General features: G+C 42.5%; 3 protein-coding genes and 2 long non-coding RNA genes across 7 annotated transcripts in view; 2 read left to right on the forward strand and 3 right to left on the reverse strand.

Moving 5' to 3' along the window:
• Positions 1–738: 738 nt before the first annotated feature.
• Positions 739–1,738, forward strand: LOC147047970 (uncharacterized). The gene is made up of 2 exons (XR_015067817.1): positions 739–1,044; positions 1,161–1,738. It is a non-coding gene; the product is annotated as an uncharacterized LOC147047970 (long non-coding RNA).
• On the reverse strand, positions 1,554–11,954 carry alpk2 (alpha-kinase 2). Its single transcript, XM_085926943.1, has 11 exons — positions 11,924–11,954; positions 9,216–10,515; positions 7,110–8,283; positions 5,921–6,068; positions 5,372–5,499; positions 4,920–4,961; positions 4,553–4,851; positions 4,007–4,095; positions 2,490–2,707; positions 2,348–2,396; positions 1,554–2,267 (listed from the first exon to the last, which is right to left on the reverse strand). The coding sequence occupies exons 2-11, from the start codon at positions 10,461–10,463 to the stop codon at positions 2,057–2,059; spliced, it is 3,606 nt and encodes a 1,201-aa protein (XP_085783069.1). The 5' UTR covers positions 10,464–10,515; positions 11,924–11,954; the 3' UTR covers positions 1,554–2,056.
• The window catches only part of LOC147047972 (uncharacterized), a 76,140-nt gene continuing 52,364 nt past the window's right edge, over positions 2,956–26,731 (forward strand). For all 3 annotated transcript variants that reach the window (XR_015067813.1, XR_015067815.1, XR_015067816.1), the window contains exons 1-4: positions 2,956–3,198; positions 4,611–4,869; positions 5,445–5,595; positions 5,901–6,070. This is a non-coding gene — a long non-coding RNA (uncharacterized LOC147047972). The remainder of the gene's footprint in view (positions 3,199–4,610; positions 4,870–5,444; positions 5,596–5,900; positions 6,071–26,731) is intronic.
• On the reverse strand, positions 12,653–17,276 carry oacyl (O-acyltransferase like). The gene is made up of 16 exons (XM_085926903.1): positions 17,120–17,276; positions 16,647–16,780; positions 16,484–16,562; positions 16,281–16,416; positions 16,018–16,214; positions 15,354–15,566; positions 15,175–15,277; positions 14,852–14,953; positions 14,615–14,780; positions 14,448–14,527; positions 14,269–14,379; positions 14,019–14,142; positions 13,743–13,929; positions 13,427–13,569; positions 13,171–13,334; positions 12,653–12,789 (listed from the first exon to the last, which is right to left on the reverse strand). Exons 1-15 carry the CDS (start codon positions 17,274–17,276, stop codon positions 13,212–13,214), a joined length of 2,055 nt encoding a protein of 684 aa, XP_085783029.1. The 3' UTR covers positions 12,653–12,789; positions 13,171–13,211.
• On the reverse strand, positions 17,872–25,575 carry znf532 (zinc finger protein 532). Its single transcript, XM_085926902.1, has 9 exons — positions 25,177–25,575; positions 22,039–24,310; positions 21,048–21,229; positions 20,776–20,952; positions 20,253–20,415; positions 19,870–20,181; positions 19,657–19,769; positions 19,271–19,403; positions 17,872–19,198 (listed from the first exon to the last, which is right to left on the reverse strand). The coding sequence occupies exons 2-9, from the start codon at positions 24,277–24,279 to the stop codon at positions 18,707–18,709; spliced, it is 3,813 nt and encodes a 1,270-aa protein (XP_085783028.1). The 5' UTR covers positions 24,280–24,310; positions 25,177–25,575; the 3' UTR covers positions 17,872–18,706.

Here is a 26,731-nt window from a genome sequence, read left to right on the forward strand (position 1 = left end):
AATTAGGCCAAAGTAATACATTTGATGTTTACACACACCACTTATTCAGGTCTAAGTATTGTTTTGTGCTTAGTTTTGTATTTTGTCTAATTTTTAACCCAATTTGAGTTGTTTTTGACCTAGCAGTTTTAAGAGTGGTCCTTATCATGAATGATACATTCAAACAATATCATTCCTCAGATGATATGGAATGCACTCTAGAAAATAGGGTAAAAAAAAAAAAAATGGACCAACAAAACTTTTGGGGTTATTCATTTAACCCCAGACGTTGGGTCAAATGAATAAACAACCCTAAAAATAGTAACCAACCAACAACCCAATGTTTTGGGCTGACTTGTCCAAAAATAACCCAATTTTAGGGGTTTTGTACAAATGTAGTCATGTAGAAAAAGCCTACTCGATTATTTGAACTTTATTTATTTCGAGGCACTTTAAATTGTTGCAGGTGACCCCAAACCCATTTAACATGAGATTGAACTTGATTGGTTAAATCTGAACAGAGCCACAACCTCAGTTGCACAACCGCATCTTTTTTTTTTAATCTTTATTTGCTCTCTTGAAAAGACTTATTTTCCAATTGAGTTGTCACATTAGTGATGGCAAAACATTTAAAATGATGTCTCAGTTTTGTATTTGAACAGGGGTGTGTAGACTTTTTTTTTTTTATGCAAATGTACAAACTGCATATATGGATGATGTGAAATATATGTTCTAAAAGGCAAATTGGGCAGAGTGACCTGCGGTGTAAAAGACCCCTGTTGGCTCAATGGCCCTTTTATTTATTCTATGGACCTACCTCAGCTCACCCTCTCTTGGCTCCGGTCAGGGTCGATCAATACTTGCCCTGCCGCTTATCACTAATGGGCAACCAGCTGTTTGTCTACATAAAGACTTGCACCGGGCTTGGACCTCCCTCGGCTCCCCGCCTGCCCCGTCAGCTTCTGGACTTTTACCGTTTTGGAAAGATCCCGGAAGGTATATGAAGACTGTTGGACACTGTTGGAACAGGAGTCAGGAAACGACCGCCATCCACTCCAAATATAGGTGAGCACGAAATTTGATCCACAGGAACATGGTCTGGGAATTCCACAGATGTCATGGCTGCAAAATGGTAACATTTCTGGGTAATCTCTCTTATTTTTTGTATCTTTTTTTCCTAGTTGCCTGATGGCAGATTTTTATGACCGATCCCAGAATTCATCCAACTGCCAACCAGCATTCATCCTCGAGAGCTATGGAGTGTGACAATGGTGTTTGTGTCCTGTCAATCAAACGCCATCATCACACTAAATAGCTACAGGGTGGAAAAAACACGAATCGGACCGCCCCGGATTTTCTCAAAATGGCTACCATCAAAAATCTTGAAAAGCCTTGATTAATGAATTAATTTTAAATAGAATTAAAAACGAAACATTTGACATAATTTTGATAATTTTCTCAAATTTGTTGATTGAAAAATTTACAATGAAAGCAGACAATTGGGACCCCCTCATGGAATTTTGTGGTGTGAATACATACAGTAAAAAATAAAATGCACCCAAGATTTTGTGACATCATTTATTTTGGCGTCTGGCATTTTGGTTCAAAGTGACCATTTTAAGGTCATTACTGAAATGTCCTTCAAAGAAAACTTTTGACAACATAAAACACAAAATGCTAAAATTGGTGAATCAAGATTTCCTGTCATGACTGCATATCTCAAGTTTTCAACAATCAAATAAAAACACGTTTTATTCCATGTTTATTGCATTTTTACGAATTCTACGCAAGTAAATGAGGTTCACGTGAGTAGCCTGCGATCCAGTTCTAAAAGTAGCCCATGGATAAAAATAAAAATTCAACAACTAAAAGCATTCACACTCAATCCATAAATAACAACATACAATATGTTCTCTGCTCTCTATTTCACATTCAACAGTGTTTCCACCAATAAATTAATTAACCAGTTCATTAATTTAATGAACACACACGCTTGGAAACATCACAAAAGTAAAAAAACAAAAGTCAGTGTAAGACAAGTTCAATACCCCAAATCAAGTCCAAGCGTTTCCTGGTGTTAAGACTTGGCCTTCAAAGTGGGCCCAAATATTTTCTTTTTGGATCCTGCTGAAGGCTGTGATTTGCTTTTGGGAGTGCAGACTGCTTTTTTGGCCACTTTGGGTTGCAGGGAGGCCAGGCCAAGGATCTCGCAGTATGCGTTGCACTGGTGCAGCACTTTGAACTGCTCGATGAACGAGGTGGCGCAGTTGCCCTTGAAGCCCTTGTAGCTGCAAATCAAGTCAAGAAATTGTCTATTAATATCCCTCAGATTATTAAAAAGTATTTTCGATTTTTTTTTTACACTTACCCTTTCTTGCAGGTGGCTATTCCTACATCAGTGAGTTTCATTCCGACCCCTACAAAACATAATCATGCCTTATTTTGGGATTTACTATTGGTGGACTATTTTCCTCAAATGATTTTACCCACGTCATGTACTTTTTGCCCACCTTGCATATCAGTAACAAGCAGGTTTCCATCTGTCCGTTGGTAAACCCAATGCTGGAAGGCGCAACACTTGCGTCCGGCCTCCGAGTCCCGCCTCAACAGGTTGATCTCTTTTCCATCCTTCACCGAATACTTGACGAAGTCGCCTATCAGTTCTTCCTCAAGCGTGGCGTAGGGGATGTCGCTGGACGGCCGGTGAACCAGGTAGATGGGAATGATCCTGTGTGCAGAGAATAAAAAGATACAGATTTAGAATTGACTTGCCGTCCTAAAAGCATAAACACACACTTTGAGTGTCCCCGGATTAATCTTGAAAATGAAAATGGAGCTGCCCCGCGACCCTCGTGAGGAGAAGCGGTTCAGAAATTTGTTGGATGGATGGAAAATGATGCTGAGTCATTAAAGGAAGTAATACCAATCTTGGCCACAAGACGGCAGTAATTGCTCACCTGTGCCTCTACTCCGTAACTATAATTGCGAAGAAGAAAATGCCGCGAACTCTCCGTTCGACAACACCGATCTCTAAGTATACAAACAACGGTAGAATTCTCTTTCTCTTCAGCTTTGAAAGTTTGTTTAAAGTCGATGAGGAATAAATAAATTCGAATCCTCCAGAAATATTAATATATTCAGGGTTTAATAGTGTTATAAACGCGTATGGTTGCTTAATTGGACGAGCGGATCCCCACTAACTTTTCACTTTTCACACAGGTGAGTAAGCCAGACTTAATTTGGGGTTTTAAAATACATACGAGAAAAACTTTGGTTGTATGATGTGAAAATATTCGAGTAAGTAGATTTTGCGACAAATATATGTAAAATGAGGTCTTTTGGTTCATGTTGGTTTGCTGTTCATGTTTGGTTGGGAAAACAGTACGCCATTTAAGCAGTATATGGTTATTTTTTGTAACTGAGCAGTCGATCTTCTCTGTATGCTTATGAAAAAATTGTTCATATTACAAATGGCATTTTTGTCATAAATGTGGTTAGAAAGTGTAACCCCCCCTACACTAGTGGTACCACACTTTGACAATGTTGTATTGAACATTTGAGTACAACACATTGGCATTTAATCTGTAAGAATAAAACCAAATTTAGAGTGGTACAGTGTTTATGTCCACTTATGTGCTATACATTTTAACTGAATCATTACAGTATTTTTTGCCCCTATACAAAGTGTTAAATTAATGTTGAACTATACACAATGTTACATTGACTTGCAATAATATTTAAAGGAGTATAGAATAGACTTTTTTGGGGAAAAAAATTCTCTACCACATTTTGAATGAGCTGTCCTACTACGCCACTGCATTTTAACATGGTGGTAATAGGAGTGCCAAAGTGGTACTGGGTGTAAGAAGTATCTGACTTCACGTTTTGTCATTTGGAATGTGTAAATCATCTCCACTTCCATCCATAATGTAACACTGTTGCGATACATTTATAGTAGATGTAAAAATTATCAACCCATGGAGGTGTGGGCCAGTTTAAGTTGGAAATTTGATGGGTTGTTACTTACTCCGGGACTTCTCCGAAAGCGTCGACGGACTGGGCGATGGCGGTGTACTCCTTGATGTACTCTCGAGCCGTGTTCTGAACGTGACACTCCTGCATAACATATTAGCACATGCTAATAATAGAATGATTGTGAAGCCAAGCATCATATCACATTTTGGACTTAAATGTGGCATGTGACATGATTTATATATTGCAGAAGCACTGACTACAGTGACAGCGATTTGTAACATAAGTGGATGCTGAAAATGTTCTGTATGTATCACACTTAAAACGAAGGCCAACGCACGTGACAAAATAAAGTACGATACTGGATGTGCCAGACAATTATGATTCTTAATGTAATAACAATTAATATTCAAATTTATATTTAACAAAGAGAAGTCAAATTTTCAGACAAATAAAAAGAACTCACTGTAAAAAAATACAAATAGACATTTTTGAATCAGAACTATAATAAAAAATATTTAATTCGATTTACATGCGTTTATTAAGTTGATAAACTATTTAATGACTACATTTAATTTGAAGTGGTCAGTGTGCTGCTTACTTCAACAGCCAGAGTGTAATTCCTTTGAACAAGCTCGTCATTGTTCTTGGTCCCGTAGCTGATGGAGTTGTGCACCTTCAGCACGCACGAAGGTCCTGCCAGCAGGAGGGGCACCCCACCGCTGCGCAACCTAGTGCGAAACGCCCGCCGGTGCATGCCCTCCCCAAAATGGGCTTTCTCTGTGACGATGCTGACGGACTGGTTCTCGCTGAAGTACTGCTCAGAAAGGAAGTGGTCCTTGAAAAGCAGCTGGGAACACTGGACGTCCTCCACCTCTGAGCCCACATCAACGGCGACGGCTGGAGAAAAGAAGAACGGTAAGAAAGGAGGAGTATAGGTAATTTTCCAACAGTCGATGGTAACTCACGTGTGATGTTTGGCGGCGGCGGGATGACAATCTCACGGAGCACTGTGAAGAAGTGACAGTCAATTGAAAGTTCGAGTTAAATGTTTTTACAGATTTACCTCAATGGGCAGTGTTTCCAAATCAAAACAGCATTTACTTTGTGAATTTAAACTCATATTTTAAAGGCACCACTTTATACTGAAATGATGATCTCATGTCAATCTAGTCACAAAATATACTCATAAATAACCGTTATCTGCCAGGACTTCTTCTGTTGTATTAATGGTAATTGTTGGACAAACTGTTTGAATCTACTTGCTGCCACCTAGTGGAAGAGCATTAAACTGTAAATGAACAATGATACCTCCTTTTTCATAACTAAATTATATATACAGGATCAATTAAGTTTCATTTGAATAATTTCCCAGCCCAGTGGTTTGGAATCACTGCCACGAGGTCTTGCGAGTCCTAACCTTCATAAGTGAGCACGTAGTCTAGCGTGACGGAGCCTTGCGAGCTGCTAAGACAGCACTGGTACTTGCCCAGGTCTTTGTGGGAGGCATTGGGGATGGTCAAGGACGCACGACTCTCGTCCCCTGCACTTCAGAGAGAAATTTGACATCACAAGGGGAGAATTTCAAGGACTATGCCAATTCCAGTGCCCATCAGGTTGACTTCTGGATTGGGATTAGTGGAGGTAAACTACTCTCATTATGTCATTTTCTGCAGCCTATTGAAGCAGCAGACATTTTGTCGTTTTCAATTTTCAAATTATTCTGCAGCCCGTTTAGGCATGAAACATTACTTTAACAAACCTTTTGAGCTTTTCTACCTTTGTAAAAATGTTCACACAAGTACATTTCTGCCTTAGTGGTGACATAAACTCAACATTTGATTTGATCATGTGATCTTTTCTGTAGCCAGTAAACTAACATCGTAAGTGTAATAATCTCGTAAAATCACACTCAAATATTAACTCAAACAATTGATCTCCCCTGGCAGAGGTAAACAAGTTGAACTACCTTCGCTTGAGCTCCGCAAGAACAGCACCTTCTCGCTTCCAAGTGATGGTGTGCTCGCTTGAGATGGAACCAAACTGACACCACAGACTCAGACTTTGTGGTTCGGCGCTCACGGACGCCGACTGGATAGGTTGCGTCACCTTCAGCTCTGTAAGTCAGAATTTCTTTTATTTTTTTAATAGTCCCACATCACACATTTCTGTTGTTTTTAAGCACAATCTGAGCCACTAAAGTCTATGTTACTTCCTGTTACAATTTGTTGTGCAATCCGTTCAGGCAGAAAACAATGGATTCATGAGTTTTGTAATTAGTTTTTGGTTAGAAATTCCACCAGTAAATTCCACTTTTATTATTTAGTCTGAATAACAACATTAGTCCCACACTCTTTTCAACATTTACAGTACGGGGGTCCTCTGTTTACGACGGTCAAGATACGTTATTTCGTGTTTACGACACACGTTTAGTATATTTTAAAAAAAATTCAACTTAAGCGGTTTTGCAACGTAAGCGTCATAAAGGGTGTCGTAAGATTCGTAATGCACGTGGAAACTAGTTAGTGCGCGCGGCGGAAGAATACACCACGAGAGAGGCTCTGGACCGAGGAAGACGCCATTTTTGACTGTTGCGTCGTCTCTCTCGTGCAACCTTCCAGTGCGCAAGTCAACTACAGGAATTAAGGTAAGGAACTGTTTTCTCTTTTTTGTAATTACTGTACTGTTTCATTTTATTACTGTTTCGACTTCCACCGAAATTCGGTTTACGTCGCCGCGTAGGAACAGATCGACGTCTTAAACCGAGGACCCCCTGTATATTGGACGCCTTTGGTTACTACTGCAGCCTAATTGCAACAACAAATCCTTTTATTATATTTTACATGTACGTATGTTTACAGCCAGATCGAAGTTTTTGCTCGTTGTTTAGGCACAAAATGTGACTGGAACAAACCCTTTAAGTTTAAACTAGGAGAGATCATTTATTTAAGTTATCTAGCAGTGAATGACTATTGAACCATTTATGACAAACAGAGCAGCACATTATGGTTAAAAACCTTGGACATGTATTTTCTTAAAAATCCTGCAGCAGTTTTTTTAGGAGCATATTTAACTTAATATGTACATGAAATATTTTTTTTCTATTGATCATTTTGTGATAATTTTATGGTGTAAATTGAAATGTATCCAAGTCTTACCTTCCTTGTGTGTACTTATTGTGTGTTTGACCACCTCGCTGGATGCCTTCTTGCTTGGTGCTTTGACATCCATCTTCTGTCTCTCAGCCACCTTCACCGGAACTGAAACGCTTGGCTTTGAGTCCAAAAGCTTTGCAAATTTATCCTTGGACAGGCGACGCTTTTTAAAGAGATCGTCATTTGTCGATTCGCGGGTATTTTTGTGTTCTGCGTTATGGTGAATGTGTTCTCCCCGTGAGGGTTTCGAAACGTCTAGGTGCTTATTATCCCTTGCGTCCTTGTGTGATTTGCTGTGTTCGGTGCTCATCTTGGCCTCGAACATTTGGATCCGTCCTTTAGCACCCTTGGCTTTTGCGTGAAGCTCCGTCTTGACCGGAGACTCTACTGCAGTCTTCGCCCCGCTCACGTTGTGATGGTGTTTCTTTTTCTTCTTGCTGTGCGACTGGGCAGTCTCGACGACCAACGTCTTCTCTTCGACAGGCTGACAACTTGAATTTTCAAGGGTTTGTTTTGGTCTGCCGATTGTGAGGTGAGCTGAGTTCTCCTCTTTCTTGGGAGCGGTAATGCTCTGATGATGGACGGTGGATTTATCCTTCTTGCAGCGGTGTTTGCCCTCGCTCTTATGGGTCATCTTTCCTGATGCCCCATGATTCGGTTTTGGTTTAGCCACAGCTTCTTGGTTGCTTACTTTTGCTGTTTTGGAAACATGCGACTCATCAAGAACGGTGTGGTTCTTCTCCGGGATAACTGTCAAGTTGGAAAGTTCTTTATCGAGCCCGTGAACCTCCTCGTCTGTCGCCGCCTCGTGGCACAGCGGCCAAAGAGTCCACGCTCGAGCATGGGCATTATTGAAAGTCCTCAATTGATCTCCTTCCAAACTACTCCTGCGATACTCCAGGGCAGACGTGACCTCAAGAGGAGCAACGGGCACAATAAAGTTGGGACACCCACCCTGGCTTGTTACACCGGGGTCTGTCAGAGTCTTAGGTGCCACATGCCCGCCACCTTTAAACACTGGCACATGCGGGTTCATTGCGTCTTCCTCAGAAGCTCCGAGTCCATTACAGTCAATATCTGTTGAACCGGTGATCGGATCTTTGCACTGATTGGGTGGAGGGTCGGGCTGGGAGACGCTTTGATCCTCTGTCACCTTAAACCACCCATCTCCTGACAACTGGAAATAACAAAGTAAATGGTATGATTAGTTGAGAACAATATGGTGATCCCTCAACTCGTGTGTCGAATTCTTCTGTCGCCTGTTTAATCTCCCACCCCAACGGCTCAATTATGGACAACTGTTTTCCCAATGATGTACTGCACAAACTTTGACGGTACCAAACCAACTGAGACTGAAAATCTAAGGACAGATTTGATATTTTTCTCAAACCTAATGAAAAACCGTCACGTACCTTCCCGTTGATCCACAAAGATACCGACCCACACACAAGACCACACGTTTAAATCCGAGCCCGTCGGCCATGTGTGCTGCACACAAGTGACTCTAGTCTACAGCGCACTGACCGACAACCAATGCGGGACCCCTTCTTGGTCCTCGCCTTTTCAGAGGGGCATGTGACGGTTGTTTGGGAAAAGGGGAGTTGCGTTACAATCGGCAGCTGTGCTCAACTCCACCTTCCTCACACACCAGGGATGCATGCTATTATCATGCTTGTCCTGGGCTATTTTGGGCTCTTCTCATGCCCTTCCCTCATTTTCTTTCACCTGTTACTCCCGCACAGCATAAGCGAAAACGAGGCCTCCTGCTAAATCTTGGCGCTCGATCTTGGCAAGGGAGGGTGAAAATATTTGGATAGCTATTTTATATTGTGTTCACCTCCGTGACCACGGTGAGATGAGAACGTTTGCCCTTATGACTGCCGGTTAAATGCCACCGTACCGCACTTTGTGTTCATCTGTGCGTCTAATTTTATTTGTGTGTCTGCGACGTGATTACTTCCCATTCATTACACCTTGGTGTATGCAGGATTATGATTATATTGCTACACAATTTAAACAATAGGGTGTGTTGCATTGGATAATGAAGATGAAGTGTACTTAATTTCTTGGCTGGTGATTGAATTCAAAATCGATCTTAAATCGTCCTACCTGTTCAGTTGTCAGCTCAGCTGGTTGTTCAGTCTCAACTGCGTCTTCCACTATCTTCAGTACGATCTTGTCTTCTGTCCCTGAAAACTGGACAAATTGAGGAAGGTCCACTTCCTCAATGGGAGTCCATGCAGGGATGAGGCTGTCCAAGTCACAGCCAAGTGGAACCAGCGATTGGTTCTCATGTGCAAAGTTGTTTACGGCAGGTTCCTTTGGTTCAAATTGATTGTCAGTTGTTGAATTTCCAAGCGATTGGATATCATCTCTAATTTCTGGTTGTAAAGTGAAGCATTCCTGGATGGATTGCTCTTGGATGGTTTCTCCCATTGGCTGATTCTGTACTCCCATCCTTCCGTCTGTCTCGTTATTGGGCTTAATGTCAGCTAGTGCTTCAGTCAGGGCGTCTATCTCGGCTCCTATCTCTGAGAAAGCGGTTGTGAGCTCCTGCCTTGGTGTACCGATGAAGTTCCAGTCAGAGAGTGCGCTGGCCCAGCTCTCCACTGAGGACCACCTCTCCACTCGCGGCCTCCAACCCTTGTTGTCATCTCTGTCCCAGCCAATCCCATCACTGCTGTAACCTGACCCCCAAATATCTTCCAAAGATAAGTCGCTGGAAGCGGAAGTAGGCAAAACATCCGTCTTATCCAGATACTGGCAGGCATCCACCCACAACTCAGTAGGACTGACGCTCCTCGGTGTTCGCGGAGTGATCCGGGTGACCTCAGCAGGTGGCTTTAGCCCTGACTCAGACTCTGGCGTCACCCAGTCTTTATTCGTGGTGGGACTGTGTGTCCCGCTCTTGGCTGAATCACAGCACGCAATGGGAGAGGCGTCATGATGATTATCAAATAGTTTGTTCTGCGGCGCAGCTACACTCGGGACATAGTCCCGAGTCTCATTTTCAAAGATGTACAAGTCTGACATGAAACCTGTGGCTGAGTCAGTATCCGAGCTGTCTGACAACGACCTCTGATAGTTGGTCTGACGGCGCTTGGAACTGAGACCAGAGGTGCTTGAACTCTCCAGTGTTGGCGACTCCATCCTGAATAGGTTTCTTGTATCTGGTATGTGAATGGGTTCAGTGCAAAGCTCAGAAACATGTGAGATAAGGCCACCAGGCAGGTAGGGTAGCGGGGGTTCCGATTGGTCCAAAAGAGAGAAATACCCAGAATCCTGACTAATTTGAGACTCAGGCAGCACAGTCGGTGACTGTCTTTGTTCGTCTGCGGCGATCAGCGTCTGATCCATCGATTCAGCTGGTTTTCACACCTCCTACATTGCCGTCAACAACAGCCTCCTCCTGCATGGAAATGCATGGCAAGATGAGAAAAAAACTTTTGCTCACATAAAATGAATAGCCAAGATTCTGGGCAGTTTAGCGAACCAATAATATACCATGCTGCCCTCAAAAGTAAACGTAATCAGAATTTTGAAATGCCATCATACTATTTCTGTATAATACATTTTCACAATATTAAGTTGTAGAATTTTATTTTGATTGAAATTATTGATACTTATTTTAATCCCTCAATAGTCACTTTATATAAAAACTGTTGTGCCAGGTGCTTTTGATATTGCCGTTCAGTTTGATTAAATTTGGTCAAATAGTTCTGCGCTTCTGTCCTGCAAGCCTACATGTGAGTGTTTCGTAGCTGTAGGTGGCGATATGAGGTGTTGAAAGCGGCTCTGTTGATTTACACGAGTGCTCGAAGGACTTACTGGTGGCAAGGAGGCTGGAAAAATACCAGGCCATCTTCACCCATGGCCTGCATTTGTCACATACTCTGTGAAGGGCACCTCACTTCAAGCATGCTACATGACAACAACAACAACAACACACTAACATGCAAGAGCTTAAAGGGACACATTGTATTTAATAAGCCCTCATCGCAATGTACGCTATTTGGTCCTGGGCCCTATGCAAGCTTTTACGTCTATATAGAGCTCTAAAAAGGAGAAAAAGTCTTGACATCCCAACTCAAACATAATTTACAAGCGGATCAATCATAAGCAATATTGTTATTGACTGATAAATGCTGTATTCCTTTCCTTTTTGCACAGCTGTACTTCACCAAATATCAGAGAATAGTAGTTTTCAAGATAAGGCCTGATCTTTGTTTAGTTATTTACTTAAGTATGTATTACTATTTGTTGTCGTCCTTGTACTTTGTAATTATTATTATATTAAGTTGTAATCTTGCATTTTCTGTTTTGTTCTCCCCCCATAAGTTGTGAAGTAATCATGTCTTTAACTTAATTTATTTATTTTTTTAAAAATCTAGACGAGCTCAAACAAAGAAAGAAACTTTGTTTTTCTTTTATTATAGTTAGTAGTGTCTGAAAGGAACATTCTAGTACATTTTAGCAATTTAAAAAATTGAAATTCAGATAAAATCCATGCTATTTGTTTGGGGGAAATAATTTAGATATTTGTTGATGCACGCACATTATTTATATAAATATCGATATACATATTGTATCCAAGTCTTGCAGCATTGCACACCGCTACAAACTACACAAGAAAGTTTCCAGAGATGACATTTAAGCAGCGAGTGATTATGATGGAAAGTCCATCAATCAATCATAAAAGCTTGTGCAACAATTTAAATCCTCTGTCAGCCAAGATACCCCATGGGCCATTTTGGAAACAACAAGCCTGTGGAGTGGTTTCAAGGGTAATAAAAACAAACAGGCCGCAAAGTACGTACCTCTCCCATAGACGTGCTTGACGATTTAAAGCTCTGATGCACCACTTGAGGGTGAACTCTCCTTCAAATGGGAGAGAAGGGGGGCGGGGCTATTTTTAGGTGGCCCCCCACCATCACAGACTCTTCGCGAGCGCAAAGTTACCTGATAGTGCGGACATGTGCCGATCCTCAACAGTTAAGAGGCTTATCTATATTTACAAATATGGCCTATTTGCTGGCGTCAACCAAAATGCTTGTGACGTACTGTTTTATTAGCCACCAAGAAAACGGGGGTGAAAAAAGATGTAGCCGATTTGAAATTTATAGAAGTGTGGAACATGTGCCGATGAAGTATATATTTGTGCAAAGATGATAGTTCCTGTCTACCAACCTCGAACCAATCGAAAAATAAATTGACGCAGTTTGAGGGATCCAATTAGAAGTTTCAACACACTAAAGTATGATGAACAAGTTGACAAGTCAATATATATAAAAGAGATGTATGTTTCTCTTGTGGAATATGATGCATTCTAGGTTCGTGTATAGAAACAGTAGTGGTGGCTGGCAACTGTATGAATGGAAATGTTGACCAAAAATAGAAGCTAAAAGTATTGTAACGGCACTCGTACGGACATGTTACACCTTGTGTGCTATGTTGTTGTGACGTGTTGGATTGGACTCACGCACTCAATGAGACAGAGTGACCAAGTGTCCTCTTACAACAGCATGATGTATTTTTATACAGTGTTGTTACACAGCCTGCCGTCTGCCCTCAGGCTTGCTCAGGCTCAGGGGGCCCAGGAGTGGGGAGCCGGTGATGCTGCACATGTCCAACATGTGCGTCACTGCCTTGTTTTTGTTGTTGTGACGCTGCGTGGGAGAGTCAGCTGAATGGAATATGAAAGTAGTCATGTTATTAGAAAATGTAAGGTCTTGCTGTAACCAAGGATAAAGTCATAAACATATGGGAAGAAACCTATTTAAACCGAATGAATGAATTAATTACAACAAACCATAATTTTATAGTACCAACCACACACAAAAAAAGGATTGTGTTAATATTCAGAGAAAAAAGTAATTGTATTATAGGAATGCTGTTAAAAGTCTCTCATATCCTAAATATTATGGAGGAAATGTATATTTATTTTAAAATGTGCCGTAACTGTTAATCTGGTTGCATAATCCTGTTTAGAAACCAACCAAAACAAGCATGCACAGACTAACGTGGCTTATTTATTTACGATATGACAGAAATGTTCAGAGCTTACTAGACGACATAACACAGTTGGTTTTTGGTTAATGGTTTTCGTCAGTGTTGCATTGGGCCATCTTTACGATTCCAGTTGAGGAGGACATAGGGTTTCTCGACCAGGACTGTTAAGACCACGCTCGCCCCGAGTGTGAGCACCACGTTGCCGAGGAACAGGTACATCTAACAAAGACCACAGAAATCCAGAGATACACTACGGTACGACCATTCAATTCACTCATGCAGCAGACAGTACGAAGAAGCCAAGTTCTCACAAAGTTGACATCTGTGTAGTGGATGGGCGTCTCCTGTAGTCCAGTGTAGACCAGAATGAAGACGGGATGGATCAGGTAGCAGGCGAAACTGATGTTGGCCAGAGGACCCCACAGAGACAATGACAAGAGGCTATTGATAAACCCTACAGGAGAGAAATGTTTAGAAAAAGCATGATCAAGCAGATAACATTTATTTAACCCAATCTGAAAACGAATTAAAGCTACCTAAATCTAAGAAAGAAAGAAATTTAAAACTTACTCTGATGAAAACTCCCAAACCATTACAACCCCAGTGAATCAAACGCCTGCCTTTTACCTCCATAGCCTTCCTCACAGGCCAGGATAATCCAGGCAATCGCGAGAGCCCACATTGGCCTGTGCAGTCCCTGGTAGAGCGCATGTAGCACGGAGGGGTGCGCTGGGATACCCTGGAGGGCGTAGGCCAATCCTATCAATGCCGCCAAAACTGACAGACAGCAGAACCAACCCAACACCGCCTGCCACTAGAGCAACAACACGAGACAAGCATTTGAATGTGATGGCAGAGACAGTGACACCAATTTGAGTTTGGGTTGTTGACGAAGAATCCCACCTTATGCTTTAAGACTTGGCTTTTTCTAGTCGTCAGGTATATTCCAGTTAAGATTCCTATTAAAAATGGTCCATATCTGGTGTGAGGCTTCACATAATAATACAAGACATAATTCTCTGATGTCCTGGAAAATAAAAACAATCTTATGAGAGTAAAATCGTAATGTTACAAGAAAAAGTCATACATTAAAGTTATCATTTGAGAAGGTAAATTTTGACTCCAAAGAAAAAAATATCGATCATGGTCTTACAGCGTAGATGGCTGGAAGACGGGCAGCTGTAGAATTGCCGTGATGATTGAACTCGCTAACATGGTCATCAACAGAAGGCCTCCTGCCACGGCTGCAAAGGCACATCTATTCCTGGCAAAAGACACAGATTGAGCGCTGTTTTCATCTTTTGAATTATGCAGCAAAATGTTTGGACATACAATCTGTAGAGATAGACCAGTATGGGAGTGGTGGCGTAACACTGGAAGTCCAAAGAGAGATACCACGTCCAAGGAACACACTGCAGAGAGGTCAAGTACTCTTAAACAACTATTTCAAGATACAAAAATAATACCGGTCATCCTTCGGAGCTACTGGTTGACCTTACTATCTCATGGACTGGGAGCAGATTACTAATCAGCAGCAAGTTGCCCCACCAGTAAGTCTTACAATCCATCAAGTTGTCTATGAATGGAAACCAGTAAGGACCCCAGTGCACCAGAGAGATAAGGCCAACGGTGAGACACATCACGAAGATATGCAGCGGCTGGATCCTGTCACGAAAAAAAACAGTTCACTTGTTCTGTTTCCATGATGACTTTCCATCACGGCACCGAGAGCTAACCTTTTGAACCTCCTGAAGAGGTAAACCACCACAAGACCAAAACTCAACTTGTCTTCTGCTCTTTGGATGGAGCCGAGTAGAGACCTGGCGCTAAGTAGACCCCTGAAAAACAAAAAATGCTTATGGAATCAAATCAATTTCTTCTTGGTGTGTTCATTCAAGACTGCTGGGTTGTCGAACTTATCTCACTCAGATTTCTCAACTGCCATTGTCAAGTCACGTCAGATTTCTAACTCTCCAAGTAAGTAGGAACTCTGACCTTTCCTAGTCTGAGGTCATAATTTCTGACTTGTCAGTGTCCTGGAATGCAGCTTTAGTCTCACCCTAGCAAGAGGAAGGTGTCAACGGCCATAAAAACTGGTCCACTGAGAGAAAACACATACAGAGGGCTTCTTTCTACGGTTTTCTTCCAGTCTTTGTAGTTGTCTGTGAATGATATAGTCGTTTAAGTGATCACATTAGACCTAGACATCTCATAAGGCAAGGTTTAGCTCAGTAGTACCTAGGTTGTTTATCACGGGGAACTGTGCAGAATGTCCGCACATGATCCATAACAGGCTCAGAATGCGGATGCCATTCAAGGAAGAGTAACTGCCTTCGGGGAAACCTGAGGAGCTGTTGAAGATACCCCTGCTGGTTGTCTGAAGGGAGAAGGCCTGGAGGCACTGATATATGCAGCTTTTGGGAAAACATGAAGATCCACCTCTGGTATCGTCTGTGGGAGACATGACCCAGTAAGGTAGCAGGTAGCATGACATAGTTCACTCTGCCAAAGTCAGCTAATCAGCTTCCATCAATTATCGTTTTCTTCGCAACAGCCTGAGCAGGGAGAGCCAGACTTCTTTGCTTCTATCCACTAGATTTTAGTTCATCCCAGAATTCCCAGGCCATTAGGAAATCTTGTCTCTCCAATGTGTCTGAGGTCTGACCTGACAATTTCATCAGGGATGCAAATGAGATATTGAATTTTGTGATCACAAAAGTAGTTTTACTACCGAAAGGCTATTTGTTGGCTGTTAAAAACAGCAACATTGCAACTATGCTATGAAGAAATATAGTTTAGCTGAACCTTGTGAGCAGGATGGATAGTAATGTACTACTTTTAATGCTAGTCATAACGCAATGCTAGCTTAAGGTTTTTGGATAGTACAGTACATTGTACTTACTATATGCCTCTGTTGTGCTACCATTTACTTCACTAGCCAAAGAACCGTTGGTCTTTAGGGTCCCGTACTGGTTGAGGCCCGTGTTTAAACAGGCGGACTCTGTCGTTGGCATCACCGCCTGGTTCTGGTGCCACCTCACTGTTGCTGAGAACAGCGTGGCAGCAAGGGGAATCGCTAGCATTGCACAACATATAAACCTGTGATAGAAAAGAGGTTCAGTTAAGGTGAAGGGTGATGGTGAATATATGATGAGGTCCTCTTACAGGCATGCGACATCCGATGCATCAGGGGCAACAGTGTCCGACAAGCAGTGAGTCATAAACATCTCCTGAGTAGACTCATTAACCAGAATAGAAGGTAATGGAGGTACAAGGGATATGTGTCCCATCTTAAATGTATCTGTTAAAATGTGGATACACGCATTATTCTTAGGAATACCGAACACAGTGGCTTTAAATTAACTGACCGTACAGCACCAATGTTTCGACTTCCTCTTCATCACAAGAGTCTGGGACACAGATACCCACAAAATACTGAATGGTTCCCTGTGGGTAAAATACAAAGAAGTAAAATAATAATTTAATCAAGGTGATATTTTAGTCACTGTAGTTTGCATCATTTGGCCTTACCTGCTTGAGGAACACTTGGCAGTACTGTCCTGAGAAGGAAGGACTGCGGGCAGAGTGACACTGCTGCAGCAGGCCAGGCCGGTTGGCATTACCTCCTTCAACATTGCTAGCCTGTTTCCCAAAGGCATCATACACTGCAATTAAAAATATATACATGTCATTCCATTCCATTACTTTTTATATTTTAAACAGACTTCAACTTAGGAGAGTGTCCATCTATCTCATCTTCCCATGAAAATAAACTGGTCACCCCCTGATGTCTAAATGAATTTGTGGCTTTTGGTTTCAGACCTACAGTAGTAGTTAATATTGATGTCAAAATGCCGCCCAAAACATTTTAAATAAACATTATGCTGCCAAGCACTTTAATTTCAATCAAGAAGACAATTTCTGAAACATATAGACATTATATGATGGTACAATTTGGGGTAAAATTAAATTGCTAAAAGTGAATTGAAATATCCACCACTTACTAAGAACAGCATATTCCTTTGGCTTGTCCTGGTTTATTTCCCATAGGAAAGTATTGGTGTCCATTGTGCATTTTTCGGACACGGTCAATGACCATGTTGTTTTTATGAGTATACTTAAACCTGCTAGAAGAAACAAAGTCTTCCAACCAAGGGCCATGATAAAAGTGCCTTCATCTTTTTACAGGAGTGAGTTTTTAAAAGAGTGATGGGCGGGGGACGTTAAAGAACTACCTTGATAGCTGTGACGTCAACACCTGATTTCCCATGTCAGGTGTAAAGTATTCAGTTGCACGGGATGTTAACATAAAAGATCCACAGTGTCACTGCGTCACCGCGGGATCAACGCGATTAGCACCTTCACAAACGTGCTTAATCTCCTCAACATTTCCACTCTGTCTTCGTAGAAGTGCCAGTGATTTATTTTTAATTAGCAACATTTTCTCGTAAGTAACCATATTTGATAACTTAAGACTAAAGTCAATGTTCTTTCAACCAATTCAGTAATTTTACCACTGCGTTACCATAGGTTAGTAATTATTTCAACCCTTTAAATAAAACGTCAATAATGACGACAATGATGATACCTGTAATCATAGTAAATACAATTCACTATTGACCACTAGAGGACAGTCTTGTTAAAAACACCCATTCAGCCTAGTTGTACTTTTCCCGTTTTCCTTTTTTAAAATGGTAATTGAAAGACAGTGACATCTACTATCTTGTTAGAAGTAGACAAAATCTTTTGCCTTGCTTTCACCTTTTATTGACATAAAGACCAGCGCAAGCATCTGAATCGCAAGAGATAAGATTAAAAAACAGCAGCAACAATAGCAGCAACAAGACAACATTCTAATAAACAATTCACAGACTGCTTGTCGCATGCAGTTTTACAGCAAGAGACTGAAGTCTTTTTGTCAAAACAGTAGCTTCCCTTCTACCCTACAGCTTATTGATATGTTTGGCTGTTAAACATTGATAATTCAAAGCACCGTTAGTTTTTGTTTAGCTTTGTGTTTCAGTTTAACAAACACGTTTACACTCTCCAATGTACCAAGGAACAAGAATAATGTTGACTGAAAGGCTAAGTCCACTCGTACACAGGTCGAGGAAAAAAATGCAATCCGCACAGATGGGTTACGATCGACATTGGATGTATTCTTATGTCATGCCATCAAATTCAGTAAAAATGATATTCTAGAGAAAGATTCGATTGCTGTTTTTAGAGGCCCAGGCCAAATAAGTAAAAAGCGGAATTCTTCTAAAACCTTTCATGGATGAAAGACCCAAAAGACGTAAAAAATTTTAGATTTTAAAAATATCTGCGTTACGTGAATTTCAAAATGACATTATACTAGCTCTACACAACAGTGCCATCAGTTTAAAATAAAATGTTCTTCTATAAAATCAATTAAAATCTTTAGAAACATAAAGTACAAAAACTATTTTGCTCAATTAAAAACAAAAAGTGACTCTCATATACTGTATTTTACATTTGTGTGAACAGTATACAGAATATATATGTATTGCAGTATTTTGCACATAGTAGGACCATTAAAGTTGAAAAGTTCCAATTCTACTTGAATCATTTTATTTCTCCGCCGAACTGAGTCTTTTGGCCTTGATGAACGCCATCCCGTGCGTCCTCATGTGAGTGTTCAGGTTCCCCTCCGTCTCAAACATCTTCCCGCACACTTTGCATTTGGTCTTTGGCATCTCGTCATCGCCGTCCGCCGCAACGTTTAGTTGGTTCTCCCTCTGGCTTTCGTCGTCCTCCTGACCCCTGAATCGGTTGAGACCTTGCTCCTTCAGCCGATGTACGATGAAGAGGTGTCGGGCCTTGGATCGGGGTGAGGTGTAACACAGACCGCACTCCTGACACTGGTAGGACGAACCGTCCGACTTGTGCTGGGGGATGTGCTTGTGGAAGGCGGCCACGTCCTCGGTGGTGAAGCCGCAGACGGCGCACCTGTGAACTTTGGGGATGTTCACCTTGAGCCTCTTCAAAGGCTGTAGATCCAAACTCCTAGGGTTTAACCCCGGGGACCCCTCATCTTCATTTTTTCTCTTGGGGTTGGCTGTCTGTGAAGGACATTAGAAAGATTTCTTAGGTGACTGGAAAAGTGAAGTACAAATGAATATTTATGACTATACCGATTTCTTATCTGACAAATCGTCCCTGGTATCAGAGGGGGCAGTTTTCTCCTCTGAGGTGCCATGCATCAATTGAATGTGCTGATCCAGCAGCACTCTCTTGGTGAACGGTTGACTGAGAGTCGGGCAGTGCCTGTTAAAGCGCAATAAAAATCACAGTGACATTCCCAACAAGCTATTCATGTTCTCTTTGATTTGTGTTAGCCTGGTTTATTCTTTCTCTACCCATTTTGGTCTTACTGCAATCCAAATCTCTGTCTTTTCTGTCGCTTAGTCAATTCTGCTTTGTGTTGCAAGACTTTTCTAACCATACTATAAATTTTGTTTCACTGCCAGGGAGCTATTTTTTGCATTTACTTTACAAATCAGTTGTACTTTGTACTCACGGACAGGTGTAGACTTTTCGCACTTCCTTGTGTTTGAGTCGGTTATGTCGACAAAGACTGTGCGGAGAACTGAAGGACTTCTCGCAGTGCCGGCACGGGTGCTTCTTCAATATCTAATGTGCAATTAAAGATTGTGAGTTGGCATGTAATATTCTTTCCCATGTTACCTTACTTGACATGCCAGATGTCTCTGGAATGGGTTCACTCATTTACCTTGCCGTGCTCTCCTTTCATGTGAGCCACAAAGACCTCCCTGGAAGTGAAGACGGTATTGCATTCTCCACACGCATACCCTGAACCATTGGGGTTCTTAAGCTCCCCTGAGCTATTTTTGGTTGAGTTTTTTGGTGATGAAGTTGCACCTTTATTTACGCTCTTGTTTTGACTGTTGCCATCTCCTCCATCGACGTTGTTGGTCCTGGTGCCATTGTGGGTGGTGTTTGAATTTGGAGCCTTGGTGCTAAGAGGGAGGTTGAGCCCCAAGTTTGGTGGGGCCTCAGTGGTCTTTAACGTTCCATGGATGGCCTTGCAAGAATTAAATTGAGGTGTGATTGAATTATTTCATAGATTTGTGGAAAACAATGTTGTCGTCCTACCTTTATATGGTCCATCATGAGCTGTTTCTGTGCATAGTGCATTGAACAGTCCGGACATTTGAAGACAGGGACTTTATGATCAACCACATGCTGGTCAAAGTGAGAGTAGAGGAGAGACTGCAGGGTGAATACTGTGTCACACATGGAACACTTGTATATAAGCCTGTCGGACAGAAGAAAGACAATGTCCATTTTGGGGATAGGCTACAAGATTTTGTAATCACACTAAGTTTGTTGTGCCTGCAAATGGGGATCTATTCAAGTCATTGGTTTCCATATGGAACAAAAACAACCAAGTTAATCCACCATGTCTAAAAGCCACAAATCCTGCAACTGGTGAAGCGGAAAGGGACATTATCCTGCGATTTGGTTGTGGGTATCAGATCGCAGTTGTTGTGGCCAATTCGTCAATGCTAAATTATATGTTACTGTTCATATTTGACATTTTCTTCTTTTGTATAGTTGATTACAGTGGAGCGCTTCTAACATATTTTTGACCTTTGCGGCCTTTATCAAGACTTACTTGGGCTCTCCAGCTTTCAGTCCTGGATGTTGTGTGTGTGCATGCGAGTGTGTTGCTGGCGCAGACTTGAAGGCCATGGGACAAAGGGGGCATTTATAGAAGATCTCACAGTGGGCAGTCTGGATGTGCGACTTCAGGGTTGCAACATCAGCAAAGATCACACTACAGTGGATACAGCTAACGGGTAGAGACAGCACAGAGAATAAAATAATCAATGAGTTAGTCAAAGTCAAACTTGAACACTGAAAACAAATTTCAATTTAGAGACTAACCGGTAGCCGACTCGACGGGTATAGTGCAGGCAGTTCTTTGTGATGTGGGACTGGAAGTGGACAGAACGACAGCTCGTACCACATTCGGGACAGATGTACGGAGACTTGTGCTGGTGGATTCTTTGATGGCATAAAAAACTACACTGGTTTGGTAGAAGCATTTGGCAGACGGTGCAAGTTTTCTAATACAACAGAGAAAGCGAGATAGGGAAGACAGATTTGCAATGTTGTCACAGTCAGTTCTCTGCTTAAAATCTCAAGTGTACAGTAAACCCACACTTTATTCTGCTTGATTCTTTATGTACGAGTACTAACATTGTGTTCAAGTTTCAGTACATTCCTTGAAACCTGTTGAAACTGGTAGTGTGCGTTGGGAAATATAGTCCGAGCACGCCGAGCATTCCGTACCTCAGAGCGTTGTTCAAATATGCCGTTCTGTTATTCAGTGCACCAAAAATGGAGAACACTCAAGGTGCTCAAACTGTAGGCATGGTGCATCACTTACAGATGGAAACTGCTCAAGCATGAGGTCCTGATTGGTTCAGAACATAGGCTGTCTTCGGAAATTAATGGGAGAGAAGTGTGCTCTTCCTCTCACACCATTCTATATAGCGTCAGAGTACATTTCTAAATGCGCCATTACTTTCCAAAATGCTTTATATCATCTCTGGGTTGAACATAGGGCGCGCTAGGAAATAGGCTTCAAGCACATGTTGATTCACTTTGACCGCTCCAACACAAATTGGCTGAACCTGCTTAAATGGATAAATCAATAGATGGAATATGTGCTCGCCAATACTTCAAAGATGTTTTAATGCGTTGTTTGTTTTAATGCGTTTAAATGCGTTTCAAAGTGTAGGAACCACAAAAGTATATATAAAGTGTTTTCTACGTGTTCGATTTTTACCTATTATTTTTTGTGGGTAAGTCTGGGTCGGACATAATAAACGTGGGGGTTTGCTTTTATTAAAAGCAGCATTACGCAGCATACCTGGCCACTGGTCTCCAGAGCGTGTTGATAATGCGTTGCAAGTGAGCTGTCGTCTTGGAATGTTTCATTACATTCCAAACACTTGAGGCTGTGCCTGCAGAGCTTTGATGCATCTTCCTCTAGGGGCATTGCTGCCTCAACAGGTGTACTGTTTGGACTTTGCGACGCACCACTCGGAACTTTTCCAGAGGTTTGAACGGGCAATGCCTGCGCATCACAGGCGGACGATGTGCATTCTGTGATGGTGGGTGGTCCAGAACAGGGTGATGCCTTTATCATCTGGTCGGCAGGGATCGGTTTTAAGATTAGATGTGAGCATTGCATGACAACCCCCTTGTCCTTGTGGCTTCTAGCATGAGACAGCAGACTGCATTTGTTGTAAAAGACAAGACCTTTTGAACAGTGCTTGCAGTTAACCTCAATCCGCACACTGCGACGTTCATAGTGTTGGGTCAGGCTCTTTTCAAGAGCAAAGGAATCACTGCACTCCAAGCACTTGTAGCCGCGAGCTGGAAGGGAAATGCAGGCTGAGGTTGGCGGAGAGAGGTTTGGGACATACACAGGAACAGGATTTATGCTACTCAAAACTTTATTAAAAGCATCGACGACAGAGCTTTGAGAGCTGCTGAAAACTTGAACCCTGGAGAGTTTCTTCAAAGACTGGCCAGTGAGAAGTGCTTGCTGTTTAAGACCTCGTGATTGCTGCTGGGATTGCTTGGAGGAGGTCATTGCTTTTTGGAGCTCACTGGCAGCAGAGGACACATTCTTAGAGAGAAGGTTGAGATTGCTAAAATGGACTGCCTTTGGTACAAGTTTGGCATTAGCGAGACTAGAAGCAGGGACCATGACAGTCTGTTGCTGCATGGCATTCGCCGCTTTGAGGATGGCACCGCTGGCACTTTGTACCGAGGCGGCTGGAATGACGGTTGCTTTGACTGTGGTGTTATTGGACAGTTTGAGGTTTATGACTTGGGAACCGACTGACTTAACAGCTGAGACGGGCAGGAAGGCTGTTGCTACTGGTTTGATGGTCATCTGCTTAGTTATTTCTACTGGTGGTCCTCTTCCGCAGGTTGCAACAACTGTATTTGGCAAAAAGGAAGATGAAACGAGTGCATCTTCAGTAGCCTTTAGCGTTAAGCCATTTCCTGAAGGGTCTACTTTATTCACTCTGCCAAGATCCAAGTCTGGGATGACTCTTGTGACTGTGCGCTTGATCTGTCCAGAAGAGGTTTTGATTGTTTTTATCCTTACTTTTGGAATGACCGGTGTGGCGTCTGTGCTGCTACTCTCACTTTTGACACTAGAGGGACTATCCGGTGGTCCAGATAACAGGCGCTTTGCCAACTCCAATGCTGATTCCTCTTCACGTTTCTTTCCTGGACCTTTGGAATTTTCAACGTCTTGGTTTGAGTCCGTCTGTGTTGTAGAAGAATCTAAAATGTAGTCTGTAGTTCTTTCCTTTTTAGCGCTAAGAGCGGCAATGGCAGCAATACAAGAAGACAGTTTTGCAGAGGTCTTTGACTGCGTTTGGGATGTTTGCCCATTATTCTCCTTCCTATGCGTAAACAGAAGAGTTTCCTCTGGTTCCCCTTGAATCAAATTCGATTGAGGAGTGTCATTGGACACCGAATCTTCCAGAGTGATATTTTGATTGTTATTTTGATCTGGTTTTAAGTGCTTGGCTTTGGACTTCGAAACCTTCTCCACAGGTGTAGGATTTTTCAATTGCTCTCTCTCTCTCTTAGTCATGGACGTCTTAAGTGAGTGTCCAATACTTTTAATAATCGGCTCACTCACTTCATTCTTGTCCTCCTCAAACTCTTCCGCACTGGAGATGGGACTGAACTGATTGCAGGGTGATGACTGCTTGCATACATGTCCATCCACTTTGGATAGATTCCATCCATTCTTGGTGCAATGAGCACTGGTTGTCATGGAGGTCAAGAAGCCATTTTGTAGTCTATTGCTAATTCTTATTGAATGAGGTTGGTGATGGAACTGCAAATCTTTTCCCAACAGGGTTCCAACATGGTGACTTGTTTCGGTATTTCTAATATTCTTGACAATGACACTTACACCAACGTCTTCGTTGGTTGTTGACCCGCACTTTGCTTGCTTGACTTTGTCGTCATGGTCATCTTGCTGGCCAGATTCAATAGCAGCTTTGGGATCCACCATGTCAGGGATGTAGAAGGCCGCAAGGAGGTCCTCAAAGTCTGGTGTCTTCATATCGCCCATACTCCTTTCCCTGCTCTAATTAGGATCTTACCTGTAAGTGGCAGAAAATAATAGTCATTGGATTCAATGGATTAACCATCACAGTACTGTTTCTTTTCTAAATTTCTCTTCAGTAATTCTCCCTCTGAACATTCATCGCCTTCACTGACATCAAGGGGTGAATACAGAATTTGTTTTATGATAGTGTTTTAATGTCTGGAAGGATAGGTTAACTTCTTTTTGAATGCACTTTGAACAAATGTTACGAACATTGAAAAGCCTTTCTAAATGTAGATAAATGTCAGATTACCCAGCATCCACGAACAAATTCCTTCTGTAGATGTTTCTCATCGGTCAATGGTGAAACATATGACACTCATACGTGTGCATTTCAATTCCAATCTTTCATTTTTTTCACAGTGGGTGAATTATGAGGTAGAATTATGAAAATGCTCAATGTTTGTGTCATGCTTGTTGGTGACAAAAGGCTAACCTGCTTCCATCAACACCATTTCTGCTCTTTGCGCCATCTGACTGGCAACCGCAATCTGCATACACTGTTTGATTTCGACTATATTATGAAGCCTTTCTCAATCCATACGATGGGGGATTTCATTGATGGCAGCGAGGGGGTGGAGGGAAAAGGGCTGACGAGCAGTGAAAGGATGTGATAATGGCCGCTGCAACAGCAGAGAGAGAAAGAGAGGGAGAGGCCTAGTCTGAGCAGTGAGCCAAAGACGTCAGATGCTGAAAATGAATGTTAAAAACACCCAAATGTGACAAACAATCAATACAAAACGCCACTTTAAGACTCATGCATCATTGCCAAACCATTTTAATCGTACGGTGAGATCACCACCGCTCCAGTGAAATGAAGATTAGTCATAGAAACATGCAAGAAAATCAGCCACACCTCACCGTCTCGTCTCGTCCCTCTGCAGCCAATAGCCAAACCTTCCTCCTTTCCTTTTTTCCCCATCCTGCAACAAACTGTCACTAGACCCTGCTAACCCTCAAAAAGCCATGAACCCCACCCTGACTGAAGCTGCAACGACAACAAAATCCTGCCTCTTCACAAAGGGCCCAGAAGTCAGGGTCAGGTTACATCCAGACTTGCGCTAAGTTGCCGGTGGTCCAGGGAAGGATCTTCTTTTGTCATTCTCTCAAGCACTGGCAGCACACAGACATACAAACAAGACACGTGGATCATGCCCTGTGTGTGTGTGTAAGTGTGTGTATGTGTGTCAGGACTGCAGATTCACACACTTCCAGGCAGCCACCCCCTCTGCCCTTGTCTTTTCCCAAATTTCTCTGCTCTCTTTTCTGCGAGTCTTTGCCGCAAAACAAACCGCCGCAGGGTCCACGCTCGCTCCGTGGTCACCGGCGGACGAGATGCGAGGGGCCGCCATTGGATTGGCGTGGAATACCGCCGAGAAATCCCGGAGGAGCACAGAGACAGCATTGTTCCCGTCTGCCTCAAACTGGTTTCAGCTAGTTCTGCTCTCCCCGACATAAAGCCCAACGCTGCATTGCGGCCTCAAGAGCACACAGGCAGGAGGCAGAATAGAATGCTCAATTCCCAGGACAGCTCTTCTTGTTTTTCCCTTCGTCTTATGGAAAACGATGCTCAGATAGACGGTGGCAGGATCTGACAACTTTATGGATAGTATCTTTTTCAACAATATTTACGTCTTGTGAGGTTGAGGAGCTTGAGGAAGGCAAGATTGGGGCTGATGATGGCAGGTCTGGATGTTAGACTAATGACAATGGAAAGAAGGCAAGCTTGCTCATTTGCCTCGCTAGTTATGTACTCTGAACACCAAATACTGATTTTGTTCTTTTCATCCATTTCTTAAGATTACCATCAATCTCCCGGAAATCGTTTCAGAAATTGATCTCACTAGATTTCCCTAAACTTTTAATTCCCAAGAGAGTGGTCATCAAACATTCAATGTCCATGCACTTGGGTTGCATATCCTAAATGTTTGATCCCCAAGAAAAGGTGGCATGGGAGACTGCTGCATCTTCCTCACCTAGATTGCTACAAAACGGTTTCCATCCCTCCCCACATGCCCCCACTGATACATGCATACACATAAACATGCACATGCAAATATAGAGCTAAATATTGCATACCCAGCAAGATCTTTTCCCCCACACTGGAAAATTGATGTCTTCCTGTCGAGGCCTCAGCACCTGGCTTAGTGTCTTACCCCAGCCATTCCAGCCTCCATTTTCTTCCTCCTCCCCCTCCCCCTCCCATTCGGCTTCACTGATTCACTCCCAGTCCGGGCCTCCTTTTCCGCCTTTGGCTGCAGCCGCCACCTTCACGGATATTCATGAAGGGAAGGTTAGAAGTGTGGGGGGGGGGGGGGGGACTGGGAAGCAGTGTTCAGCAGGCGAATCAGGCCTTTTGTCTCTATCGTTGGAGGGGGTGGTGGTGGTGAAGGGACTCTCCACTCTGGCTCTGGAG

Source organism: Syngnathus leptorhynchus, chromosome 12, assembly GCF_054491065.1.
Source record: "Syngnathus leptorhynchus isolate UIUO chromosome 12, UIUO_Slep, whole genome shotgun sequence".
NCBI lineage: Eukaryota > Metazoa > Chordata > Actinopteri > Syngnathiformes > Syngnathidae > Syngnathus > Syngnathus leptorhynchus.